At 40.0% G+C, this 27,336-nt stretch overlaps 1 protein-coding gene across 4 annotated transcripts in view; it reads right to left on the minus strand.

Moving 5' to 3' along the window:
- Positions 1-14,197: 14,197 nt before the first annotated feature.
- WAC (WW domain containing adaptor with coiled-coil) overlaps positions 14,198-27,336 on the minus strand; it is a 71,320-nt gene continuing 58,181 nt past the window's right edge. For 3 of the 4 annotated variants that reach the window (XM_087712584.1, XM_087712582.1, XM_087712583.1), the window contains exons 10-14: positions 26,086-26,234; positions 25,209-25,327; positions 23,505-23,679; positions 16,091-16,218; positions 14,198-15,686 (exon numbers count right to left, since the gene is read on the minus strand). In XM_087712584.1, the coding sequence (XP_087568710.1) occupies positions 15,617-15,686; positions 16,091-16,218; positions 23,505-23,679; positions 25,209-25,327; positions 26,086-26,234 (641 nt within the window). In that variant the 3' untranslated portion in view covers positions 14,198-15,616. Of the gene's footprint in view, positions 15,687-15,837; positions 16,009-16,090; positions 16,219-23,504; positions 23,680-25,208; positions 25,328-26,085; positions 26,235-27,336 lie in introns of all 4 variants that reach the window. The other variant, XR_015696323.1, reaches the window with a different exon arrangement.

Raw genomic sequence — 27,336 nt, forward strand, 5'->3', positions numbered from 1 at the left:
CCCTTCGAACAGCATTCAAACGAGGTGGATAAGAACACAACAAATCTTCAAACAGTTCCGTTCGATTTTCCAGATTTTCCAGAGGGCGGGGCATAACCTTTTCCTAGGGGGTCACAGCAAGATCGATAGCAGTTTACAACTTCCGCGACACCTCATTTTAAAGCCCATAAAAAACTGAATTGAATGAGCTATTAAATGTTAAATTTGTTTTGGTTGAAACTTGAGAATGAATTTGGAAACTGTGTTGAAAAATCTGGAAAATCGAACGGAACTGTTTGAAGGTTTGTTGTGTTCTTATCCACCTCGTTTGAATGCTGTTCGAAGGGCTAATGGTGGTCATACTGACTATTAAATCGTGTCAATAAACTCAGTTTTTGATGGGCTTTCGAATGGTGTATGAATTATTTGTGTTGTTATTACAAGTGTTGCTGTGACCCCCTAGGAAAAGGTTATGCCCCGCCCTGTAAATGGACACATCCGTTTGATATTGTGTGCTTATAAACGTATGTATGGTCTCAGGCAAGACGATGCCTGTAAATCTCCATATATTCATTGAAACACATATCCATAGTTATCTTGTTATTCCACATTGATTAGGGAAGGGGGAGAAATAATATTAACATGACCAAAGCCTACCCTTTTTACGCACAGGTGACAATAACCATACAAAACAGGTGGAGCTTTGATTTTTCTGGCCTTTGCCATTTTTAGAACAGAGTCTCCACCTGACAGAAATGCACACCCACATCCTACGGTTTCTTCCTAAAGAGCATCTCTTCCTTTGTAATAAATGCACATGCATGGCAGTAACTGGAAGATTTGCTGGCCAGCATGCATGAGCTTATTTTCCGGCACGGGCATGCCCCCTCTTCTTGGTCGTAGCCCAGACGAGTGCAGTGCTCCCTTTTCTGCACTCGGTGCCTAAAAGGTTCGCCATCACTGTTCTAGACCAGTGGTTCCCAAACTTGGCAACTTTAAGACTTGTGGACTTCAACTCCCAGAATTCTGAGAGTTGAAGTCCATAAGTCCTAAAGTTGCCAAGTTTTGGAACCACTGGTCTAGACCATATCCTGATTGGCTGACTGGCACAGAGCACCTCAATTAGTGAAAGACTTTGATGAGTGAAGTAGCCCATTCTAAGACCCAGTCGGACCTAAAAGAAAACTAACTTTGAAGGACACCCCACCCCCCGACAAGGTTTGACTTGAGTATGTACCAACTATGTACCAACTAACACAATACTAGTGCAATGTTAACCAATGTAACCAAAAACCCAGCTATTTTTCTGTGCCCTTCAATATTTCATCCCAAAACTGGGAATAGATTAGGACATTTCCAGCCTCCGAATAAAAAGCAGAGGAAAATAAACTTCCAGAAAACATTTTTAAGGGAGAGGAAAGGTCTTATTCAACAGGTAAACAGATAGATAAAATCAATATCTAAATGGGACTCTTGACTGAAGGAACTGAATATGCAATGCATAAGCAGAATTACTAAAATGTATGCATGTAAGTGAAGGGATGCAGTGGTTCAGTGGCTAAGATGCTGAGTTTGTCGATCAGAAAGGTCGGCAGTTCAGCGGTTCAAATCCCAAGCACCATGTAACGGAGTGTGCTTCCATTACTTGTGCCAGCTTTTGCCAACCTAGTAGTTCGAAAGCATGTAAAAGTGCAAGTAGAAAAATAGGAACTCTTTTTGGTGGGAAGTAACAGCGTTCTGTGTACCTTCGGCGTTTAATCATGCCGGTCACATGACCATGGAGATTTCTTTGGACAGCGCTAGCTCTTTAGCTTTCAAACGGAGATGAGCACCGCCTCCTAGAGGCAGGAACAACTAGCATATGCATATGTCCAAGGGGAACCTTTACCTTTACCCAGTGGTGAAATTCAATTTTATTTACTACCGGTTCTGTGGGCATTGCTTGTGGGCGTGGCACAGGAAGGATACTGCAAAATCTTCATTCCCTCCCCACTCTGGAGCCGGCCAGAGGTGGCATTTGCCAGTTCTCCGAACCACTCAAAATTTGCTCTACTGGTTCTTCAGAACCTGTTGAATTTCAGCCCTGCGTTTACCTATGAATACAAGTAATGTGATTTCTCCGTAGGGAATCTGCCTCATACAATAAAACAATGGCTTTGATTTATATCTTATCTGGAAGCAACACTCTTGGTTATTTCGGAACATCTTTCGGAAACTCCTGTAAAGGAAAAAAGGAAGGAATAAATGTCTGTGAAGTCAAAAAAAGGAAGGCTTATAGATCTCCAAGAAGAGAAATGGAAATCTCTGGTGCATTGCCGCCATCTAGTGGATTCAAGGGGCACAATGATGGCAATGAGACAGCAACTGTTAATAGAGAGTTTCCCATAATATCATCTCTTGTTTTAAATACTAGCCCGTTTTTCACACACCCACAGAATTTTATTTCCAACATGGCAGCCTTCTGCTACCTGGTTAGAGCTTTCAACTTATAGAAAGAGTAAGAAAATCTCTAGGACATGGCTGTCCACATTCTGTAACACTCAGGCCCATGAAAAAGGCAAAAGTGAATAGGTATCTTTAGGTCAGGGGTGTCAAACTCGATTTCACTGAGGGCCACATCAGAGTTGTGTTTGATCTTGGGGGGGGGTGGCCTGGGGGCTATGGGCAGCTTGACATCACTCATGTCGGGGACATCTCTAGTGGCCTAGATGGGGCTGAGGGATTCTCCTGCAGCCCTCAACCAGTAAAAACAGACCTTGAGAGGGCCACGCATGGCTCTCCCGAGCTTTGTTTTCACTGGCCGAGAGTTGCATGAGGTCATTGCAGCTGAAAACAGAGCCCATTTTCAAGCTCCTTTTTCACTGGCAAAGGCAACATAGGCTGGTCCTTCGCTGTTTGCGGGACGGCCCCACGGGCCAGATCTAAGCACCCTGTAGGCCAGATCCAGCCTGTGGGCTTTGAGTTTGACACCACTGTTTTAGGTGAATTCACTTCTAAAAATGTTGACCTATCAATGTAACCTTCTCTCAGCCAAGGCAATGCAGGTAGTTCTGACTTACAATAGTTCGCTTAGTGACCGAAGTTATAACAGTACTGAAAAAAGTGTGCATTTTTCACACTTACAACTGTTGCAGCATCCTCATGATCGTGTGATTTTCATTTGAATGCTTGACAACGATTCGTGATGGTTGCAGTGTCCCGGGGTCATGTGATCACCTTTTGCAGCCTTCTGACAAGCACAGTCAATGGTGAAGCCGATTCACTTAACCACCATGTTACTAACTTAACAACTGCAGTGATTCACCTAACAAATTTGGTAAGAAAAGTCATAAAATGGGGCAAAACTCGCTTAACAAATGTCTCACCTAGCAATATCTATTTTGGGCTCAGTTGTGGTCATAAGTTAAGGACTACTTGTCCTTAATTTGAAGAAAGAGCTTTGGCCATTAATATCTATACCAACATTGAATGTCTTGCAAATATCATATTGTTGAAATGGCTGGGCAAGAATATTTTTAAACAGAAAAATACCTGACAACGGGTGTGATCATTGCATAGCCTTTACCAGAGCAAAAAACTGAGCAGTTTTATTTTATGGTTAAAAATGGATGATTCATCAAGTGCCATACCTTGAGACAATGTGTGCCTGTAGGGCACTTGGTATAGAAGGTACACACCTGATTCAACTCCCAATTATGTCCCAACAAGAGCCCAGTATTTATAGACATGGCTTTATTTTATTGTAGCTGATGCTCATTGTTTCTTCATATAGTCAACTAAATAATCAATAAAACTATATTAAATGATAGCAATGCTTTTAACAGACAGCTTCTAATGAATTAATGATTCATTGTGAGCATTGATAGGACTTATTAATTAATTAATTAGATTTATAGCTCATCTTTCATTTAGGAACTATAGCTCTTCCTTCTGCCCCCACCCCCCTCCACAATCCTGTACTTATGTTATAAATGTCCATTGCCTTGGAATCTCCATCTTTTCAACCACTAAATCTGATCTCATTTTGGTTGAAGACTACAGGCCCATCTCTCTGTTACATTACATGCAAAATCATGCAATCAGATATAATCCAATCTATTATTCACCTTTTGGAGCTCAATGACTTGTTATCCAAATTTACGACGTTTGCATTGTAAAAAGTATTTGGGCTACATGAACAAAAATAATTGGGTCTTCTTTGCTGATTATGTAAAATTGTTTTCATATTTCTGAAAACTTGCTTGCTTTGCAAAATGACATTGATGGTGTCTTCAAGTGGTCATCAATTTGGCAACTCCAGATTTCAATTAAGAAATGTTCAGTTTTGCATATTGGAAAAGAATATCAGAATGTAGGTGGTATTGATCTAGTACCGGGGTCCCCAACACCTGCTCCATGGACTGGTACCAGTCCGCAGCCCATTGGGAACCAGGCCACACAAGTGGCGGCCAAGCATGCGAAGTACGGGATTAAGTTGCATGCGTGAAACCATCCCCCCCCCCCCCCCCCACACACACATATTGTTGCTGCTAGTCCATACAGCCAAAAAGGTTGGGGACCTCTGATCTAATAGATAACCCTTATTTTGTTAAGGATCTGGGTGTACTCATCTCCAACTATTTATGTTCTAAAGTTCATTGTAACAGCATTGCTAAATTTGTGAATTTAATTCTATGAAGTTTCTTACCACCCTGGAAATATTGTACTGCTCATTAGAGTTTACAAAATATACATTAGGCCAATCCTAGAATACTGTTCAACTGTCTGAAATCCTTACCGTATATCAGACTTATAATGTTGTTGAGTCCAGAAGTACTTTGCAAGAAAAAGTGCATTGGTACTTACCTGATACGCCTCTTCTAATAAGGTGGAGATAGCATCCATGAATGGGTTAACACAGTCCGTGCTCTGATTGGACTGAGTCTGATTACTAATTAATTATTGCCCTATATAACCCGCCTTGTGAGTGTCTCCACCCAGCTTTCCAGCGAAGTAAATAAATACAGACAACGTGTTATCCAATGAAATTTTACTTGCATACCAAGGTAACGTACAACCAATAGAAATAGAACACTCCCAAGCAACGTTTGGACCAACCAAATAACGACAATGAGAAAGAACAGTCTTCAGATATGGGCGGGCCAGATGCTATCTTCACCTTATTAGAAGAAGCATATCAGGTAACTACCAACGCCATTTATCAATAAGGGTAGAGATAGCATCCATGAATGGGACATACCCAAGACTGGCCATTCAAGGATGGGCCGTAGACTGTTCTGAACCAAAACCCTGAGAACCAACAGCCTGTAGAACCCTGCCCGCCTGAACGCTGCATCAGTGGATGCGAATTTGTCCAATTTATACGTCTTAATAAAGGGAGAAGGAGACACCCAAGCTGCCTCTCTACAGATCTCGTCTAGAGATGCCTGTGTGGTAGCTGCACTTCTCATAGAGTGGGCAGTAATGCTGTCCGGCACCGATTCCTGACGAGCCTCATACACCAATGTGATGCATTTACACACCCACCTCCCTATGGTGGCCGCCGATATCTTCTTACCCAATGAAGATTCCAAAAAGGAAACAAATAGTGCCTCTGAACATCGTAACTCCGCCATGCATTGAATGTAAATCTCGAGCGCCCAGTGCACATCCAACGGATGCCATTGTTGTTCTAAATGGTGTACCGGGGAGGGGCAGAAATTGGGAAGAACCACTTCCTGTGCCCTATGAAACCAGGACCCCACCTTCAGCACAAACGAAGGAATCACTGTAGTACAACTCAGTCGGGATAAAATCTGCATAAATCCTCCCGCACCGAAAGGCATGTAATTCTAATATTCTCCTGGCAGATGTTATTGCTACCCAGAAGGCAACTTTCCAGGTAAGTATCCTCATGGGAACGTCTCAGAGAGGTTCAAAAGAAGGCCTGGTAAGTGCCTCCAACACCTTTGCGAGGTCCCATGAGGGGTAGCGATGCACTGCTGGAGGCCGCGCATTGGTGGCCCCCTTCAGGAACCTCTTCACCAGCGGATGATGAGATAAGGTCTGCCCCCCCCCAAGTAAGAATAGTGCTAAGGGCAGCCACCTGTCTTCTGACAATGTTGGGGGGAAACCCTTTCTCTAAACCGTCCTGAAGGAATTCCAGGACTTGGGAGATGGAGGACTAAGTGGGAACAATGTGTTTAGGCCGACACCAATTGCAATAAATCTTCCAGGTAGTGTTGTAGATGCGAACAGTTGATGGCCTTCTTGACGCCTGAATGGTATCTATAATCCTGGCCAAAAGTTCACCCCCCTGGAGAGCGCACCGCTCAATCGCCAGGCAGGCAGTTGGAACCACTGAGGTTCCGGATGTTCCACTGATCCCTGATGAAGAACGACCATGTCTGCTGGAATCTTCCAAGGTCTCTCCACCAATAGTGCTCAAAGTTTGGCTAACCATGGCTGTCGCGGCCAGTAGGGCATCAGGAGGATGAGCTCTGCTCACACACTAATAGTCTTGCGGATCACCCTGGGTAGTAGGAGCACCGGGGGGGAAGGCATACAGGAGACCCCTGGGCCAGGGGCAGTGAAGAGCACCCACACCCTCTGAACCAGGTGCAGGGAGCCTCGAAAAGAACCTAGGGAGTTGGGTGTTGCACGGATATACCATCGGGTCTCCAAACCTTTGTACAATCTCCTGAAAAAGAGGAGGGTGTAATTGCCATTCGGCCTGGTCGATTCTGGATCTGCTGAGCCAATCTGCTCGTACATTAGCCTCCCCCGAGATATGCTAGGCCTTGATGGATAGCAAATTGTCTTCTGCCCAGGAACCCAGTGTGTTAGCTTCTAGCATCAAGTCCCTAGACCTAGTCCCCCCTTGCCTATTAACATGGGCCTGGCTGTTATGTTATTAGTGAGAATTAGCACGTGCTGTCCCCCAATGAAACGCTGGAATTTCAACAAGGCCAACCTGATAGCCTGTAATTCTAACCAGTTTATGATCATAGATGTCTCCTCCTGGCTCCACTGGCCCTGCACCATCTGGGATCCCATGTGTGCACCCCAGCCAGAGAGGCTGGTGTCCGTGATAATAGTAACCCTGTGGAGTACTCTGAAATGGCATCCCTTCTCTATTGCTCTAGATTCCCACCAATGGAGGGAATCAACCCGTTCTTTGGGCAGGGACACCTTGGTGAGTGAGGTGCTGATCCTTTTCTTTTGAAAGGGGAATCACTGTAATTCTCTCGTATGGAGACGAGCCCAGGGAACGATGTGGATGGCAGAGACCATTTTTCCCAGTAGTTTGGATAAGGTGGCAAGGGATACCCTACGTGACCCCTTCACCTCAGCTACAAGTGCCCGCAAACTGCATATGCAATCCTCAGAAAGGAAGACCTTGAGTCTATCCAAGCCCCTAGGTGGAAAATTTTGGTGGCAGGGGTGAAATGGCTTTTGCCCTCATTAATGGAAAAAGCATGGCCCCAAAGTACTTGTAATGCCATGGTGAGATCAGCAATGGCTGTCGCCCGGGAGCTCAATTGAACCAAGATATCATCTAGGTAAAGTTGGACCCTGATGGGTATGGTGTGCAAGTATGCAGCCAAAGCTGCTAAAACCTTAGTAAACACACAAGGAGCAGAAGAAAGGCCAAAAGGCAAAGCCGTATATTGATAGCAATTAGAGTAATAACAAAACCGTAGAAACTGGGAGAGAAGGAGCTTACATTGTGACACGTGCAATTTTGGAGCTCCAAGATCACAGTTGATACTTTTGCCGCTGGATGGTCCTTTTGAACCTAAACCATCCTGAAGAGATGGGGCCTGGGAAGAGTACGTCCTGCTGATCTCAGGGACTCTGCAAAGTCCCTGATTGATCCAGGAGAATCTCTTTTTGCCGGCGACAGAAACGCAGCCATTGAAGCTGCTGAAGTTGGGACAGTTCTGGAACGGGAGGAAAAACGAAAGAGAAAGTGTGTCCATCTGGTGAGGAAATCGTATTATTATAAAAGAGACTACCCCAAAAAATTAAAGCTAAATTAAATTTGAAAATAGAAGAGAACAAGCAGCGAAATTAAGCTACATTAGACAGTGTGTTATCCTTTTTTAAAATTTTCTTTTATGGATGGAACTTTTGCAAATGTTTCTGTTCTTTAAATTGAATGGATTAGTTTTTCTTCTACTACTTTTTATATTCTTTTTAAAAATATATCTATGGATTAAAATCTTTTTCCTTATTTTTATAATGCTGGATTGGATGGTTTTGTGTTTTTTTTGCTCCATTTAAGAATTTTGTTTTCTTTAAGCCTGGAATATAAAGAAGATATAAACAGAGAAAATTGAGAAGAGGTTGGAGAACATAGATTGTAGAACATGAGGATGTTCATCAAATGAAGAAAGTGGAGGTCAGAGTTCTAAAAACTGAAGGATAAAATAAACAAAGAGACAAGAAAATTGTTGATACTGACAGTGAACTGAGCGTGGTTGGAAATGGAAAGAGTGGAATATGGAAAGGGGAGATAGATGGACTGAAGCTCCACCCCGATCTCAAAGTATAGAAGAAGAAAAGAGAGAAGAATTGATGGAACTAAGGAGAGAAATCTATCAGTACTACTAGTGATAACCAAAGATAAGCTAATCAAAAAGCAGATGGAGGGTTTCGAGCTTATACAAGATATGCAATAAACAATAAGTTGCGAAGAGAAGTTCATACAAAACTTACTAAGGAAATAACCAGAATACTAATGCCACAAATGGCAAGAGACATAAGACTGCACTATTGCTGGAAAGACACAGGTTGATGTAATGAAAGCTTAAATGTAAAACAATTATAGTCAAATGAAGGTTGAGGTATGATGATAGTAATATATATATAAATATATTTGATTTAAAATATATGATTTGATATGAATTGTAGGTGATGATTCTGGAAGGGATGCACTGAAGTTTTTGTAACCAATCGACACACTTTCTACAACTTGTAATGGAAGATGGTTTTGTAGGCTTTTTTTGTTTATTCAAAAATAAAAAAATATATTTATAAAAAAAACCGTAGAAACTGGCGGTGCTCCTGCAAAATTGAAACGTGCAGATAAGCTTCCATGAGATCAATCAAGGCAAGCATATCCCCATCGCAAACACTCTCCAGAATGGTACTTAGTGATTGCATCTTAAAATGTCTATCTCGAATGTAACAGTTTAACCATTTTAAATTCAAAATGGCCTTCCAACCCCCCGAGGCCTTGGGTACGATGAACAAGATTGAATAAAAACATTGTCTGACCTGAGTGGCCGGAACCTCCTGAATGGCTTTAATATCTAAAAGATGCTGGATGGTTACCCTCATAAGGAGGTGCCTCTGGGGGTTATCAGAAACCAGGCATCTAACAAAGAATCTGGGTGGAGGTGAGATAAACTCCATAGCCAGTGGAATGGCATGGCACAGTGGTGCAGTGGCATGGCAGTGGCAGAATGCAGGGCTGCAATTGGTGCATCAAGGGTTGGCCAAGGAGTGATTTGTCCAGCTGCTCGGCAATATTATAGAATCTCCTATCATTGGCGGAGGGAGCGGGCCCAGATTCCTAGACAACCACTGTCTCTGCACTGTGTTCACAAAAAGTTGAGGAGCCGGAATGACATCGGCTTTTAACTTGTGTTCTTTAAACAGGACACTGGCTGGTTGTGAGGGGGCAGTGGAGACCTCTGTCTGAGCTCCTAGGTCAGAAGCTGCCTTAGCCTTACCCAGCAGCGGCTTGAACAGTGGGGGAGAAATAGGCTGGTGCAGATGGGCTTGTCCGGGGTTGCCCCTTCTTCATCTGAGAGGTCCGCATCCCCTCCTCAGAAGCCGGTGATGGGCTGCGCTGTGGCTTGACAGGAAAGAGATAATCGACCCCATCCTGAGACAGATGGGGGGGCGGCATGGGCTGCGACCACTGGTGGGGCCTGGGTTTTCTGTTGGATCCCCGCTGCAATCCCTTGTCGGATAGCCTCAGCAATAAAGTCCCGGATGTCCAATGAGGGAGGCATCACGATCATGGGAGGCAAGCTCAACATAGTTGTGACATGTCCCTGCTGTCGAAGGCCAACTGAGGTCGGAGTGAAAGTGGCTTCGGGGGTCCTATTCAGTGTGCGTGGACCTACATCACCCCAGAGCCCAGATGTACTAATGGGCAGCATAGGGTGAAGGGCCCTTTTGTGACGTCCAGTTGCAGCGGGGTCAATGGGTGGGGCGAGGATGACAGACCTCCCCCTTTTCTGTGCGCCTAGGTGAATGCCCCTACTTCTCCAGGTGTTTGGTCTTAGACGTGGCCTTGGCTGCCTTCTTAAATTTAGACCCCCCTGAGATGAGGAAGAGGAGGTCTTATTACTAGTTTTATCCCCCGATGCCGCCTGTGTAGGTAAAGGCCTGGCTGGTGAGTGAGGGACCTGACCTAACAGAAGTCCCTGGGTAGGGTCTGCCATAGCCTTGAGGGCCTCAGTAGAGCTCTCTGTAGCAGTACTGTCTGCCATTGCACTCTGACTGCAATAACACAAATCAAAATGGCGCCCATTAGCAAAGCTGCGCCCAATACAAAATAGTGGCCATGCCTCGTTTGCGCTTTCTAACAGTTCCCAACTCTGAAATATCCAGATCTCCCACTGAAGAGCATCGAGCCTTCTGTTGACGTCCCTGCCTTTAGCACGGTCTCAGCCAGCCAAAAGAAGTGTCAGCCGGCTTCGCTTTGGCGCTGTGATCCTTGCCACAACACGGGCAGCCTCGCCAAGGGACACATTGTTGAATCCGACAAGTGTCACAATTTGCGCCAGCGCGCGACAAGTCTCACAGTCGGAGCTGCGAGGCAGGCCCCCAGTTAATTTAAAGTGCCTCAGGCCTCGGAGAGGCCACAGGTCAAAGTACTATCCTTTATAGAGACACAGGCAAGGCCTGTGGGACAGGTCCCAGCAGCCAGTGGATGGCAATAGTAAGCCCACTAATATAATGGCTGTAGCCACAAACTCACATAAAATGAAGTTCAGCAGATTAGAATAATTCACCAATTTTTGAAGGAAGGAATGGATAGCACGAGTGTCCCAGAGTGGACTGAGTCGAAAAGCTGGGTGGGAACACTCACAAGGCGGGTTATACAGGGCAATAATTAATTAGTAATCAAACGCAGTCCAATTAAGCACGGACTGTTTTAACCCATTCATGGATGCTATCTCCATCCTTATTGAGAAGTCTTGGATTTTTCGGCCCATTATGCTATTAGGCTCGAAATTCTTAGTTTGGATAGATTAGAACTACAACACTTGCTGTCAGATTTAGGGATTGTGTACAAATTGTGCATACTAACACTTTACCTGTAAATGCCTTTTTTAATCTTCAATCACTATGTAAGACATGCAAACTTTGATTTTTGCAACAGAATTGTCTAGTTCTACCTGATTGTATCAGCTATTAATTTTCAGATTTAATTCCAACTTCTGTGCACCTTTCCATATTTTAAGAGGTCCCCTATCTAAGTGTAGTGGCATGATTATCATCCCTGTCATATTTTGATTTTATTTTGAATTTGTAATTTTTACTTGACGAATAAAGTCTTGCAATTCCTGGGATTGGGATTTGCAAATGGTATTAGCCTTCCTTTTGCTAGGTTACAACTCTCAACCTAGTATAGATAAAATAAAATAGAATAAGAGAGTTGGAAGGGATCTTGGAGGTCTTCTAGTCCAACCCCCTGCCTAGGCAGGAAACTATATACCACTTCAGACAAATGGTTATCTAATCTCTTCTTAAAAACTTCCAGTGTTGGAGCACTTACAACTTCTGGAGGCAAGTTGTTCACTGTCAGGAAATTTCTCCTTAGTTTTAGGTTGCTTCTCTCCTTGATTAATTTCTACCCATTGCTTCTTGTTCTACCCTCAGGTGCTTTGGACAATAGTGTGACTCCCTCTTCTTTGTGACAACCCCTGAGATACTGGAACTATCTCCCCTAGTCCTTTTCATTAAACTAGACCATACCCAGTTCCTGCAACTGTTCCTCATGTTTTAGCCTCCAGTCCCCTAATTATCTGTTGCTCTTCTCTGCACTATTTCTAGAGTCTCCAATCTTTTTTACATTGTGGTGACCAAAACTGAAGGCCGTATTCCAAGTGTGGCCTTATCAAGGCATTATAAAGTGGTATTAATACTTCACGTGATCTTGATTTTATCCCTGTTTATGCAGCCTAGAACTTTGTTGGCTTTTTTGGCAGTTGTTGCACACTGCTGGCTCATATTTAAATGGCTGCCCATTAGGATTCCAAGATCCCTCTCAGTTCCTACTATTGAGCGAGGTACTATATTGTACCTGTGCATTTTGTTTTTCTCACCTAAATGTAGAACCTTAGTTGATATGCTAGGCAGGAATGAAATTCACATTAGAAAGCAGGTCATGTTTCCTTTGATAGGAAACTGGTACTGTATATCATTAGGAGTTAAGTTTAGTGATAACTAATGTAATGGTATGTAGAAATGATCTTGGGAGACAGGAGGAAGCCGCTGTCAAAGGGTAGCTGCTGAGCCTGTGGAGTAAATGGGGGCATGGAAGGAACTTTGGAAGTCTTCTAGTACATCCCCTTCTCAAGCACTGAGATCTCCTCTAGGGAGATGTATTTTCTGACTTTGAAGACTCTTATTAATGTAATTTTACAATAAAGATACAGCTAGTAATTTTGGGTGTGCTTGTCTAGATTACCCTACAAGACTGACATTAAAATAATAAAATAAGAACAAATGAAGCACTAAATAACAGAGGACAAAAGGCAGTCCCACAGAAATTGGTGCAGCTGGGAAGCTAATTTTAGCTTACAGAGCAGTTGGACGAAAATTCAATTCTCCATTTTTAAAAGCTATCTGAAACTTGCCAATTCTTTTGTCTTTAGCATGCCTATGCAGAGAACTCAGAAAATTGAAACAGAATTTAATCTTGCCTTCAAAAATCAATGCTTTCAGCATGTGACATTATTGTATTCAGAGGTTGCCAATTGTCAGGAAGTTTTGCCACCTCCTGAAATTATATGAGATTTTGGATAGGAACACAAAATTGTGATATTAAGTGATTGCCTGAGATTTTAAACGTTTTTAAACATTAAAAAAGTATTTGTACTACTAGATAATGCAAGATATGTACTCTAAATCAGTTTGAAAGCTACAATAGTTTTTGTTTGTCAGTACACTGACCAAACATCACAATCACAATACAACACTAAAATGTAAGGAAGTAGAGTGCTGTTTAACAGAGTCAGGAAACTCCCAATTTGTGGTTGTAGAAATCTAAAGGGGTAAAAAATACTTCTACAATTGTTCCCCTTAAAAATATTTTAGATTAGCATCTTTTCAAAAGAAAAATGAAATAGAGCAGTTCTTCCTGAACATGATATATTCCTGCCTCCTGGTGGACTGCCTTTTTCAGAATAAAAAACTAATTAACATTTTTCTAGTTAACATCAATAACATGAGATTTTGAGTGCCCTACTTGTTCAAGACAACAGAACAAATCAACAGAACTTTAGAATGGGAAAACTCCTCTTTGCCCTATGAATCTACTCGAGATCCACAAAGAACAGAACAGCACAAAGAAGTTGACCCATAAACACTGTCTTTATTGAAACACCAGAATTCAGTGTATTAAAGTCTATTTTAACTACATTAATATATTTCCATAACTTATATAAATTATTATTTCTTACTAATCTGTTATACTGTTGCATTATCACCCAACTAGATGCACTTTTAATTGTATAAATCAACCACTTTCGATTTTCGTAAAGCAAACATGATTTATGGGATAAGGTTATACATAATACATCTTATGCTCTTAAAATAAGAAAGTGATTGTAGATTAGTAAACAGTGCTAAAATAAGTTTGTTTGTTTGTTTGTTTGTTTGTTTTACAAAAATAGCTTTTTTTTCTTTTCTGGCTTTAAAACTTTTGGAAATATTACATCTTCTTTGAGGTCTCTATCAAGAGAAATCATTTTATAGAGTGTTTTCATTTTACAGTGTGTTATCAAGAAGACAAAAAGGTAAGAACAGATTTACAAGCAAATGAGGAGGCACACATAAATAAGCAGGATTCTGTTTTTGAGGCAGTTGCATCTTTGAATGAATTTAAGTCAATACATCAGTAGTGGCACAACTGGTTTGCAAGTGGGCCATTTTTCCGCATGACCTAAATTTCTAAACAGACTTTAGGAATGTATGAAGACTTCAACAACAGTTATATGTTGGAAAAAAACCCCAAATTTATTTTGTAGTAGCAATAGTTTCTTTTTTATTTTTTAATATACTTTAGGAAACAATATACAAAGCTGAGCTTTCCCACCATTTTCAAACAGTGAGACACTTCAATTACACAAAGTCAGCGTTTTGTGATGGCTAAGAACAGCAGTCAGCACCAGACTTGAACAGTTAGCTACAACACAAACATCCTTTCAAATGAAAAGTCATAATAGCAAGACAGATAAAAACCAGGAGTTAACATATGACAACTGTTGGGAGGTGTCACTGATCCTTGTTGAATGTCATTAAATATTTTATACACAATTACAATTTTTTTAAAACAAAACTTCCCATGAGGACTTATTTTTAATTAAGTAAAAAAGTATTCAACAAGAATAGCTTTGATGAAGAATCCCAAACAGTCTAAATTTTAATGTTATCGACAAAGGAAAAGAGAACCAGTGGTTTTTTGTTTGTTTGTTTGTTTGAAAACATGTTTATTACAACAGATACAATTCACATCTGACTAGCTTTTTCCTTCTTTCCCTCCCACAACCATGTTGACATGTTCATTGGGCTATTTCCTTATAATCTGAGAAAGGGATGTACTTTCAAACACATATGCCCAGTAGTAGTATCAGTCCATTCTTTCAGGGTGCAAATGGAAATACATTTCAATAATTTATACAAACAAGTGGGTTATGCTCAATCACTGCAATTTTAAGCTACTGTACACAGGAATGAAAAGATTATAGAAAAGTGCCATAGCAACAGTGCCTTATGAAAGGAAAAAATTAGAAGAATTTTTTTTAAAAAAACCAATAAAATCAGATCTAGGAATTTAAAAGAAAAATGAACACAAAATTAAAAACACTGCTCTGTAAAACAGAAATGGAAAAGCACTGCTGTTGATTAGGTGCAAGTGTGGAAACAGTTGTATCATGATATTTTGTACATTACCCTAACTGTTTCAAACTGTTGCAGCTTTGAGACACAGATCACCTGGCGCTTGCATTGTATTTCAGGAAATGCAAGATTTTCTGAACGATAAATTAACCAAAAAAAAAAAAGAGAGAGAGCTAATTTTGCAGACAGGTTTACATGTAAAAGGCTAGGTATTTAGCCATCTCAGCATTGATTAGTTTTGGATGTCTAAGCTCTGATACACATGGCTTCCCATGGCTTCACTCTACAAAACATATTTACAACGTGAAGAATACATCTACAAGAAATCTACATTTCAAGGGTTTTACAAATTATTCTTGTATTTTTCCCCCGAATGACTTCCTTCCTTTCCCCTTTCCCATGTTATTTTGTATTGCCCAACTCAACAGTCCAAAGTCTACTCAAAAAGTTAAGACTGGGCAACTAGTTTTACAGTCTTGTACTTAAACCCCATGTGCAATTATTCAATATTTCACACCATGAAGGAATTCTGATTCTTTAGTTTTTCAAGTTCTTTAATTTGTTGTCTCAAAAAGAGTATCCTATAAAAGAAAATAATATAATTAGCATCTAAGATACCAAACTGACTCTTCAGTAAGAAGTTATACTGTGATAAACACAACTAATTTATATGATTTTTAAAACTTTTTTTAAAAAGGATAAAATTCTTGGGCCTGGAAATGGTTGACCTACCTTAATGGTACACATAATGGACTAAATTATTGTTCAAGATCCGGAGCACACAAGGGTACCTTCAGTAGTTGAATGGCTGTGGAGGGAGGTATTATGCCTGTTTCAGTCAGCATCATCCTGGTGTTAAATTCTAACAGTTCCTAGCCCTTGACTGTGCACTAGGGAATCCTCCTACATTTATATAAAAGTTGTACAAACAAATATAACCGAAAATTTAGAAAATCAGAAAAATGCACCCAAAATGAATAATTACCTTTGCTCACGCAAAGTTGCTTGAATTTCACATACTCGAACTAAAGATCTTAAGTTTTTTAATTCAGTACAAGTTTCAGACATATGGACACTTCCTGTATTATGAGCTTCTTCACGCAATCTTGATGCCTAAAAAAAAATAAAAGCAACTATTCAAAAATGTATTTCATTTATTAAACAATTTAGACAAAATCAAATACCTACTATGAAAGCTTACCGTATTAGTGAAGATGTATATATATTTAACAATAATAAGTGCAGTTGAGAGAAAAAACCTAATTTCCTGGCACACATAAAATAACAATTTTCAATTTTACCATATGACAGCAATCTAGACTTCAGGCTATTTTTTTCAATAAGCTTTATGTATCCCTGAAAAAGTTTGCCTTTTTTCAAGCCAAACCACTTAATTTTCAGTCATAACAAAAGCTTTAGTGGAATATGAGTCCTAATAATGGAAAACAATTTCAATATTTTGATTCATTATTGATAATTATATCTATGAACAATTCTCAGAGACTAATAATTACTTAAAAATATTTTGCATTCTGAATTTCTTACAAGAAAAAATGAAAATCTGATCATTCTAACAATTATAAGGTTTCATATATTAAAATAAAAATCTTTCCCTTAAAGTCTGAGTATGTAAACTCTCTTTCCATACTTATTGATATCTGCAATGCTGAATGAGAACTAGAATCCTAAAAATAAATAAGAGCATACAAAGCTCTAAACTGTTGTATTAATTATCCTACTGTATTGTGATACTACTCTGACTTGCTAACTGGGGTAAACGCTGAGACTATTAAAAAACATGATTAACTTACTAACATAAAGCAATTGCAATTATTCTCCTATCACCCAAGATGTTCTTGAATACTAGTAAATTTTAAAAAAATGCAAGTTTGCTGCAATCATTGTTATTTATTACATTTACTTGGCTGACATGAAGTAATCTTAAATTCTCAAACTCTGTAGGCAGAGCCAAGGCAAGCCACTGTAGGAAAGACTGCAAAGCAAGACTCTGAAAAGATAGCATAATATTATTGAAATGAAGCCAGCTGTGTAATTTTGGGCCAGGCATTCTATGTCAGCCCAACCCATCTCAGCAGGCTGTTATGGGGAAAATAGGAAGAAATAACTTCACTTGTACAAAATAAAAGAATGATTCAAATAAAAAGAAAATATGCAGAAAAAGTCAAGTATTATAGTTGGAAATCAAGGATATATAGAATACAAGCAGAAACCTAGCAAATGCCACAATTTCTATTATTCAAACCCCTATAACTAATGGTAGGACAACTATATATGGCAAAGAAAGGTTCAAGCCCAATAACCTACCTTGCCTTTTTCCAACTGAACCACCTTCCTAATTGCTAGAAAGAATAGCGTCTCTCTTTCCATCTCCTTCTGAATTCAAGCAACCCTCTCATGACATAAAATTTTCAATTCTTGTAATTTTGGGATTATCACAGAGAATTTACCCCATTCAATCCAAATTAAAGAATTGACAGTGACAGATCATTGTCCATCCTCTCAGGAATGGAATCTTACCTCCTTCCTGAGTAACTGGTTCTACTGTTAAAATACTCCTAAAGAAGGAAGCTTAGATAGGAAGTTCTTAGGAAATTAGAAACTTGAGATAAAATCACATATATCCCCATAATCTATTTTCTTCTAGAAGATAGCAATTTGAGACTTCCAGATGTAGTCCACATATTTCCAAAAGTAAACTTTTCAGAATAGTAAGTACCGTATTTTTCAGAGTATAAGATGCACCTTTCTGCCTCGAAAAAGAGGCTGAAAAACTGGGTGTGTCTTATACACAGAATGCAACATTTTTTGCCTCCCAAAGCCCCACCCCCTTCACAAAAATTGCCATGTCTAGCCTTATGGAGGCTTTTAGAGAGCTCCTGGGGGCTGGGGAGGACAGAAATGAGCAAAAAACAGCCCGTTCTCCCCCCCACAGCAGCACTCTATAAGCTTCCTAAATGCTATGCATGCAATTTTTGTGATAAAAAGCAGGCCCGTTTTTGCGAAAAACGAGTCATTTTTGCTTATCCCCCCGAGGAGCACTCTGCAAGCCCCCTAAAGGCTATTCATTCCTTTTTTTTAAAAGAACGGACCTGTTTTTGCGAAAAATGGACCATTTTTGAAAGGTTTGTAGAGTGCAAAAGCTTTTTTTTTCCTTTCCGAAAGCTCTTTAGAGTGATTGATGAGAATTACATTGATCAAGTGCTGTGCCAGCAGAAATAAAGTCTTAGGTGCTGCAGATTGTCAGCGATTTCCTTCTCCAGCACATGAATAAATATACCTGGAAACATCTACCTACCTACCTACCTACACACACACTCTCTCTCTCTTTCCCTACCTACCTACCTTATTTCTTTCTCTCTCCCTCTATCTACCTACTCTCTTTCTCCCTACCTATCTACTGTATTTCTCTCTCTCTCTCTCTCCTATATTTCTCTCTCCCTCTACCCATCTACCTACCTACTCTCTCTCTCCCTACCTACTTACTGTATTTCTCTCTCTCTCTCTCTCTCCCTCTCCCTCCCTCCCTCCCTCCCTCTCTATCCCTCTATCTACCTACCTACTTTTTTTTTTTTAAAGCCTCTTCAAAACCTTGGTGCATCTTATACTCCGGTGCATTTTATACTCCGAAAAATACGGTAATTTGCTATGATTCAGGAATGTTCTGGTTCCATGGTATATTAATCTCAGAACTTGTAAATCAATGTTTCCTGAAATATTCTGGGAGATTTATACACATCTAAGTAAAAAGCACAATTGTAAATAATTCTAGCTGAAAGAAAAAGAAGAAAAAACAGGAAAAGAATGGGGTTTATTGAAAAACTTAAAAGCTTACTAAACATCTAAAAACAAAGCAAGTTAATATTCATGCAATAAGGAAAAGGAGGTTTCATCAGGTCAGCAAAAAAGAGCACATGAAAATAGCCCAGAATTATAAAGATGGCATCTGACTAAAGCTTAAATGAAAGAAAACTTGGCTAACTTTTCTAACAATAGTATTAAAACTTCCTCAGGTACATTTGAAATAAATGTAAGAATCATATATTAACTGCTCAAATGTGAATGCAAAATGCAGAGATAGGAAAGAAAAGGGAGAATTATTCAAGTTATCACCAGAGGAAGAGCAGACCAATTCAGGAGACGTATTTCAATGTGGGACTTTTAGTACAAGTGTTGGTAAATGTCACAATCCTGCTCAGTGTTTGAGAAATGCTAAAAATAAATGATTATGATTCAGCCGATAATACTTATACTAAGTTATGAAGTATACTGACTGTGTTTGTTTGTTTGTTTGTTTGTTTGTTGTTATTTATTTATTTATTATCAAAATTTATATGCCGCCCAATCCCGAAGAACTCCGGGCGGCTTACAAAAAAGAAGAAAAAAAAGAGAGAAAAAAGACAGTTTAAAATCACAAAACCACATGCATTCATTCTAATCGGGGCTGGACCTCAACAATGAGGCCAACAGCCCCAGGCCTGCCAGAACAGCCAAGTTTTTACAGCTTTCCTGAAGGCCATGAGAGTGGGTTGGTCTGGATCCCTGGGGGTAGTTGATTTCAAAGAATCGGAGCAGCCACAGAGAAGGCTCTCCTCTGGGGGCCCGCCAGCCGACACTGTCTGGCTGACGACATCTGAAGGAGGCCCAATCTGTGGGATCTTACTGGCCTCTGGGAGGTATGTGGCAGTAGGCAGTCTCGAAGGTATGCTGGCCCTGAGCCATGTAGGGCTTTAAAGGTAATAACCAACACCTTGAATTGCGTCTGGAGACCAATTGGTAGCTAGTGCAGCTCGCGGAGGACAGGTGTAACGTGGGTGTACCTCGGTACACCCAATATCGTTCGCGCAGCTGCATTCTGGACTAGCTAGTCTCCGAACGCTTTTCAAGGGTAGCCCCATGTAGAGCGCATTACAATAATCCAGCCTTGAGGTGACAAGGGTGTGAGTAACCACTTGAAGTGCCTCCCGATCCAAATAGGGCCGCAATTGGTGCACCAGAAGAACCTGGGCAAAGGCCCCCCTGGTCACAGCCGATAAATGATGTTCCAGTTTCAGCTGCGAATCCAGGAGGACCCCCAAATTGCGGGCCCTCTCGCAGGGGTGTAAATTTTCACCCACCGAGGTTCAGGATGGACTGTCTAAACTGTCCTTCAGGGGCAGCATCCACAGCTACTCAGTCTTATCGGGATGGAGCACAAGTTTGTTCACCCCCCATCCAGATCCTAACAGCCTCCAGGCATCGGCACATCACGTCCACCGCTACACTGAGCTGGCACGGGGCAGAAAGATACAGTTGAGTATCATCTGCATATTGGTGGTACTTTACCACGTGCTGTCGCATGATCTCACCCAGCGGCTTCTTGTAGATGTTAAATAGGAAGGAGGACAAGACCGAACCCTGTGGCACACCACATTTGAGGGGCCTAGGGGTCGACCTTTGCCCCCCGACCAACACCGACTGTGGCCTGCCAGAGAGGTAAGAGGAGAACCACCGTAAAACAGTGCCTCTCACTCCCACCTCCTCCAGACGTCGCAGAATACCATGGTCGATGGTATCGAAGGCCGCTGAGAGGTCAAGAAGCACCAGGATAGAGGAATGTCCTCTATCCCTGGCCCGCCAGAGATCATCAGTCAGGGCAACCAAAGCAGTTTCCGTGCTGTACCCAGGCCTGAAACCAGACTGAAAGGAGTCTAGATAATCCGTTTTATTCAAGGTCCATCGGAGTTGAAGCGCCACCACCTTCTCAACAAACTTCCCCAAAAAAGAAAGGTTGGAGACAGGACGATAGTTTTTCAAAATAGCAGGGTCCAGGGAAGGCTTCTTGAGGAGGAGTCTTACCACTGTTTCCTTTAATGGTTGCGGGAAAGACCCCTCCTGCAAAGATGTGTTAGTAATCGTCTGGAGCCAGCCTCGTGTCACCTATCTGCTGGTCGAAACCAGCCAGGAGGGGCACGGGTCCAGTAAACAGGTGGAGGCACTCATTGCTCCCATGGCCTTGTCCACTTCCTCAGGGGTGACAAATTCGAACTCATCCCAGAAAATCCAATTAAGACTAACCCTTGGCATCCCGGCTGGTACTGCCCAAGCAGAGTCCAGGTCTGTCCGAATCTGAGTGATTTTATCCGACAGAAACTGAACGAACTCCTCAGCTCTTTTCTGCAGGGATTACCCCGCCTCCTCATCTTTCAGGGGGAGCGGGTCACCCTAAACAGGGCGGCTGGGCAAGTTTCCGCGGATGCAATAAGAGCGGAAAAATGTGTACGTTTCGCCACCCGTATCGCCACTAGGTAAGTCCTGATAAAGGCTCTTAATAGTGATCGATCAGATTCAGAGTTACTAGCCCTCCAGCGTCGCTCTAGGTGTTCTCATTTCACTGAATCAAAATATTGTTTGTTTCAATAATCATAGCTCGGGGTTAAAATGAGGGATTATTGGTGCTCTCAGAGCTTCATTCTTTTCTTGCATTCATTTTATTACCCAAATCAAATCACATAATCAGTTATTAGTTTGTTTCTGTCTTATGAAAGTTCAGCCAATTTTTATTTAATTAATCTTAATTAACTAAATTATACCATGTTTCCCCAAAAATAAGGCAGGGTCTTCTTTTCTTTTGATTCCCGAAATAAGCACTTGGCCTTATTTTCGGGAAAGTCTTATAATTTTTGAGGTGAGGAGGCAGAGAGTGTGGTAACCTCATGGTTGCTGCTGTGTTGCAATATTTTCGGGGGAGGGCTTATTTTGGGGAAAACAGGGTATTATCTGGCATTACATTTGAACCCCGCAATTATATGATTCTATTATCAGTGGCCCAATGTGGGACTAAAGATTAATCAGATATTATTTTATATCTGGATTATTCAGAGCTACTATGCTGATATATGCTGCTCATTCAATTCTGCCTGGTTTTCTCCTGCCAATGTAAAAGATTCCCAAACCATACATGGAGCGCTTAGTATTAAGTCCATGTGAAATTACAGATTGGTTGTCAAGATCAATCTTTCCCACAGCTTCACAATGTGAAGCAGAGGTCCATCGACAGAAGAATTAAAAATATACTAGAATGTTACCTGGATCATATTCATAGGACTCTTACCACTATTTCCCTTTTAAAGAACTAGAATATTTTTCAAGCTACAAAGTTAATTAAATTTCCAGGTCATACAACTGCTGAGAATATATCAAGTAAATTATGTAGCTACTGTGTTTCTCCAAAAAGATAACCCACCTTGAAAAGAAGCCCTATCATGTTTTTAAGAGCATGTGATCAAATTAAGCCCCGCCCAAAAATTAGCCATAATTAAGATCCCACCCACCCGTGGTGCAGGCAGCGGGGAGAGGCACACAGGTAAAAAGTAAGCTAGGATGAGGATGGGGAGGTGGAACTGCCCTACTTATCAGGTCTTACACACCCTGACACCTGTCTCGCCTTCTTCTGCGGACGCTTCTTTTACGGCCACATCGCCCTGGCCTCCATTTTACTTTCAGATACCTGCCAGAAGGCTCCGCACGAATCCAGAGCTCTGTTATAAGGTGCAGATGCCTTCCAGCAGGCATCTGAAGGGAAACAGAGGCCAAGGCAAGTGGCTGGAGAAGTGGGCCAGCAGCGGGCTCCTGCTGGGCGGGGCTGTCATTTGCACTGCTGCGAGGTGAGTCAAATTATAGAACCCTCCAAATTATAGAATCCTCCAAAGAAAGCCTCGCCATTTTTTTCAGGGCTCAAAAATAAGACCAGGCCTTCTTTTTGGAGAAACACAGTATTTTAACATATATATTAAATTATATATGTAATATATAAGTAAATATAACATCCATGTAAACATCTATGTAAAAGAGCTAGACTGTAGAACAGCTACAGCCTGTTTCTTCCGACTCAAAGACATGATTCTAATCTCTCTCCATTTCCAAAATGGAGAGTGGAAAGTTATGAAAAATAATAACGAAGAATGCTTACTAAATATTATCAGATACATGCTGTCCTTGATTTACAACAGTTCATTTAGTACCGTTCAAAGTTACTATGGCATTGAAAAAAAGTAATGTATTACCATTTTTTGTACTTATGACTATTGCAGCAGCCCCATGGTCATGTGATCATTTTTGTGACCTTCTGACAACCACAGTCAATAGGGAAGCCAGATTCACTCAACAACCATGTTAGTAACTTAACTTTGGTGATTCACTTAACAACCATAGCAAGAAAGATCTTAAAATGGAGCAATGCTCATTTAATTGTTTTGCTTAATAACAGAAATTTTGGTCTCAATTGTGGTCATTAAGTCGAGGACTAGTTGTACACAAAAGTTGTAATAGAACTATAACATACAATATAATAGTTGTAATAGAACTATAACATACAAGAAAACCACTGAATGTATAATCACCTGCTTTTCTGCGTGATCTGCAGGCCATCCTTGGACATGCTTTATAAGATTTTCATTGAAATGGCCTGCTAGTGTAGGAGTTAATGAACACGTAGGCCGTCCAGATGCATTCTGTGGTGCTGCTGTGTTTGAAGCACTTGTATTGGAGGTATGATTTGGACCAGGAGATGGACTACTGTAAGAAAAAGAATGAAACGCGTGTCACACTCACATTAATTAATATAATTTTCAAATCTTGTATCTATAATATATTTCTTTTTCCTACTACTTTGCCAGCCATTAATGGATGTGGGTATATATATACATATATATATTACACAAATGTTTTCTTAAATTTATGCAGGTTATACAGAATTATTTCAATAATCACTGACATAATTTTAGTAATAAAATGTTGATTTTAAACACTGACTATCCTTAAAGAATCACCAAAGGAATAAAAGAATTATTAGATTACATGTGTATTTTATACCCTGCTTTCCATAGCTCTTTAATTTGAACAGTTGAAGAACATTTTTTTATTTATTCCATTTAGAGCTTTTGAACTGCAGTGGCATAGCAATAGCAATCACAATAGTGCTTAGACTTATATACCACTCCATAGTGCTTTATTGCCCGCTCTAAGAAGTTTACAGTCAGCATATTGCTCCCAACAATCAGGTCCTCATTTTATTGACCCTGGAAGGATGGAAACTCTTGGCAGTGAGCAGAGTTAGTCTGCAATATTGCATTCGAACCACTGCGCCACCATGACATAGAAATATTGATAATAAAAGAAACAGAAACAGCAGACAAAATAAAGCACTTTTAGAAAACTATCTGGGCTTACATATAAGAAAAAAATATTACCATCTATCAAATTGCTGTTTCTCTGAAGAATACATATTTACTATTGTTAACTCCAGCATCCACCTTCTTCCTCTGAGAAAGAGTTGGGAGAAGGTAAAACATGTGGCTTGGTAAGATGTGTAGTTTCTTTGAAATGTTTTGAAGTCAAATTGTTTCTTAGGTTGTACAACGAAGTTTGTGTTCATGAGTTACTTTAGACCCAGGTTATATAGAATGAAGATGATGGGAATTCTTTTCATAACAATAAAGGAAAATTGTGTGTGGGGGTGGGGAAATCTTACTCATGTTTTAAAAATCTTAGATAGCTCTCTGATATTTCCAACTATGTAGTTGTTCAACTAAAAGTGGAATCTGAACATTTATTCTATTGTTTGAAACAAATGAAATGGTTCTTGTACATTTTATAATTCAGTATATTTTCATTCTGTATTTTGCAATTAGCAAAATTTGAGCTCAAAGCTGAAAATGTTTCTAATTCAAAAGAATACAAACTGCACAAAGCACTTCGACAAATTCCATTGTTTAGGTCCAGCTGAATGGATCCCCTAGTGTTCTTCAAGCCAACTTGTGAGATGTAATAAAAATATTAACAGATATTGGTGGTTAAATTGCAAATTTAGCAATATAATTAGTAGTCTGCAGGAGATATATTTCTTCTAAGAAACATAATGTTCCAATAAGAAAATATAACATCTACAATTATTATTTTTGCTGTGCATAATCCAAACTTTAATTTGAAAACACTGAGTAAGATATGTAGATGAGAAAGCATGCCATCAAAATGAGTATAAAATATAATCAACATTTTTATTAGAAATCATGATGAAATCAATTATTTCACTAATGTAAATTTACCTTGAACGCTGAAGACTTCGAGGAGAAGCAGGTTCATGACCTTGTGGTTTGTCAGCCATCACAGGCTGCTGAGACGTTGACTGTAAAACTGGTCCTTGCTTAATACCTGAAGTAGTAACCTAAAGTTCAAAACTTGATTAGATATCCACATTTGTTCAAAAGCATGTCCTTTATCAATACTTATGCCAGAATAAAATAAACCCTACTGTTATATGATACTGGACTATTAGCTAAATCAATAACAAAATAAAACTTGTCTTGAGATGTTGTGGATCATTCTGATAAAACTAACCTAATGCAGCAAGAGTTCTTTAACACTATTACTTCTTGGTTTGCTATAGCAAGGCATCTATTTAGCTACCTGTGGCAATATACTGGGAATATAAGAGCCTTAAGAATTAAATTGCCAATTAAGACCTATTTGATCTGAATAATTACCGATTCAATATCAGCTACAGAAGCTACATGAACACAAAAAGCAGTTAGCTGGAGTCTTTGCTTTAACCATTATTAAAGCAGTGATTTACAACCTTGCTTTAGACATTATTAAAGGTTATCAACTGAATGTTGTTGAGAATACTTAAAATCTGCAGATGACATTGTGGTGAAACTTTTAAGGGAGCGAGATTGATTTCAAAATCTAGACACAATGTGCTGAAATTAATAGGATGAAGTTGAATAGAGGGAAATGTAAAGTCCGACACTGGGGTAAGAAAAATTAAAGGATATGCATAATATGTGGAAATTTGCTACTTTTTTGAAAAGGTTTTGGGTGTCCTCATCAACTACAAATATAAACCCATATGTGATAGTTTATGATTCTATAAACTTACTGGAGACTAACAATAATAGACTTATATTCTTACAACAAACTTACCTTTGGCTGTGATGATACAGGAGGTGTATTAATCAAAGGTTTCAAAGGAACTGCGTTAGTCTGAGGCGTGCTTATTCTTGGTGATACATATGATCTTGGTGATGAAGCATCAGATGTTAAAGACATTGGGGACTGATTAGACGTCTGAGCTGTGAATAAAATCATAACAGCAATTTGTTGTTATTGAATATTTATAAAGAAACAGTATTTTTATGACAGTTAAGTCAGGCAACCCTATAAAAAAAATTGACCTAAATAAGGTCAAAGCAAGAACTATTGCAACAATCAATAAATCTTTATTATGGTTACAGACCAGCAAATTTACTACATCAAAGAATGAAAATCTTACATTGACAAGCGACACACAGCTACTTGTGCCACACAACAATAAATGGGATTTAGAAAGACATGCCCTGTTTAGTCACTGTTTCAATTATTTTTTCTTAACTAAGGAAAGAAACAGAATGGTTAGGGCAAAAAAACAGTGGGAGCTGGAGAAATTTTCTATCAACTTCCCTATTGAGTTCCCTTGTGCGGAAGTTGTCATGGAGCATCAGAAATCTTCCTGTTTTCCCTTCCTAATCTTCTTTCCCTTGAATTCCTGCTGGTTTTTCCTTTTGCTTGTGGAAAGCTTTCAGGGAGAAAGTCAGTGGGGAAGCCAGCATGAAGTTGCAAGCCCAAGGCTGCTACTGGGTGGGAAGAAATGAGGACTGGGAGACTGGGAATCTCTCTCAGAACATTGCAAATGAAGATCACACTATAAGCCAAGTAGAGACAAGGAAAAATCATGAAGAATTAAAAAAGGAAATTGGAGAATTGAAAGGAACAATCAAAAATGTAGACGATAAAGTTGAAAAGATACAGAATGCCTTAACAATCAACAAACAGAAAATCCAATATATGGAAGAAAAAATACAACACTCAGATCAGAAGATGGGAAAAATGGAAATAGAATATAGGCAACTTAATAAAGAATTGGAATTGTCAATAATCCGACTTGAAAATGAAAAGCGGCATTTTACCTAAGATTTCAAAACATACCGGAAGAGAAGGAGGAAGATCTGAAAGGAAAAATGATTAATATCTTTACTGAATTTCTGCAAAAAACAGAACAGGAACTGAGAGGAATTATTGATGAGGATTATAGGGTGAATACTAATTATGCAAGGAGACATAGGCTCCCAAGAGAAGTACATGTAAGATTCACTAAGAAAACTGCCAGAGATGAAGTGTACAAAAAAAAAAAAAAAA

The sequence above is a fragment of the Thamnophis sirtalis genome, unplaced genomic scaffold (assembly GCF_051295495.1).
Source record: "Thamnophis sirtalis isolate CommonGarterSnake01/CBP01778 unplaced genomic scaffold, rThaSir2_p1.2 scaffold_4, whole genome shotgun sequence".
Classification (NCBI taxonomy): domain Eukaryota; kingdom Metazoa; phylum Chordata; class Lepidosauria; order Squamata; family Natricidae; genus Thamnophis; species Thamnophis sirtalis.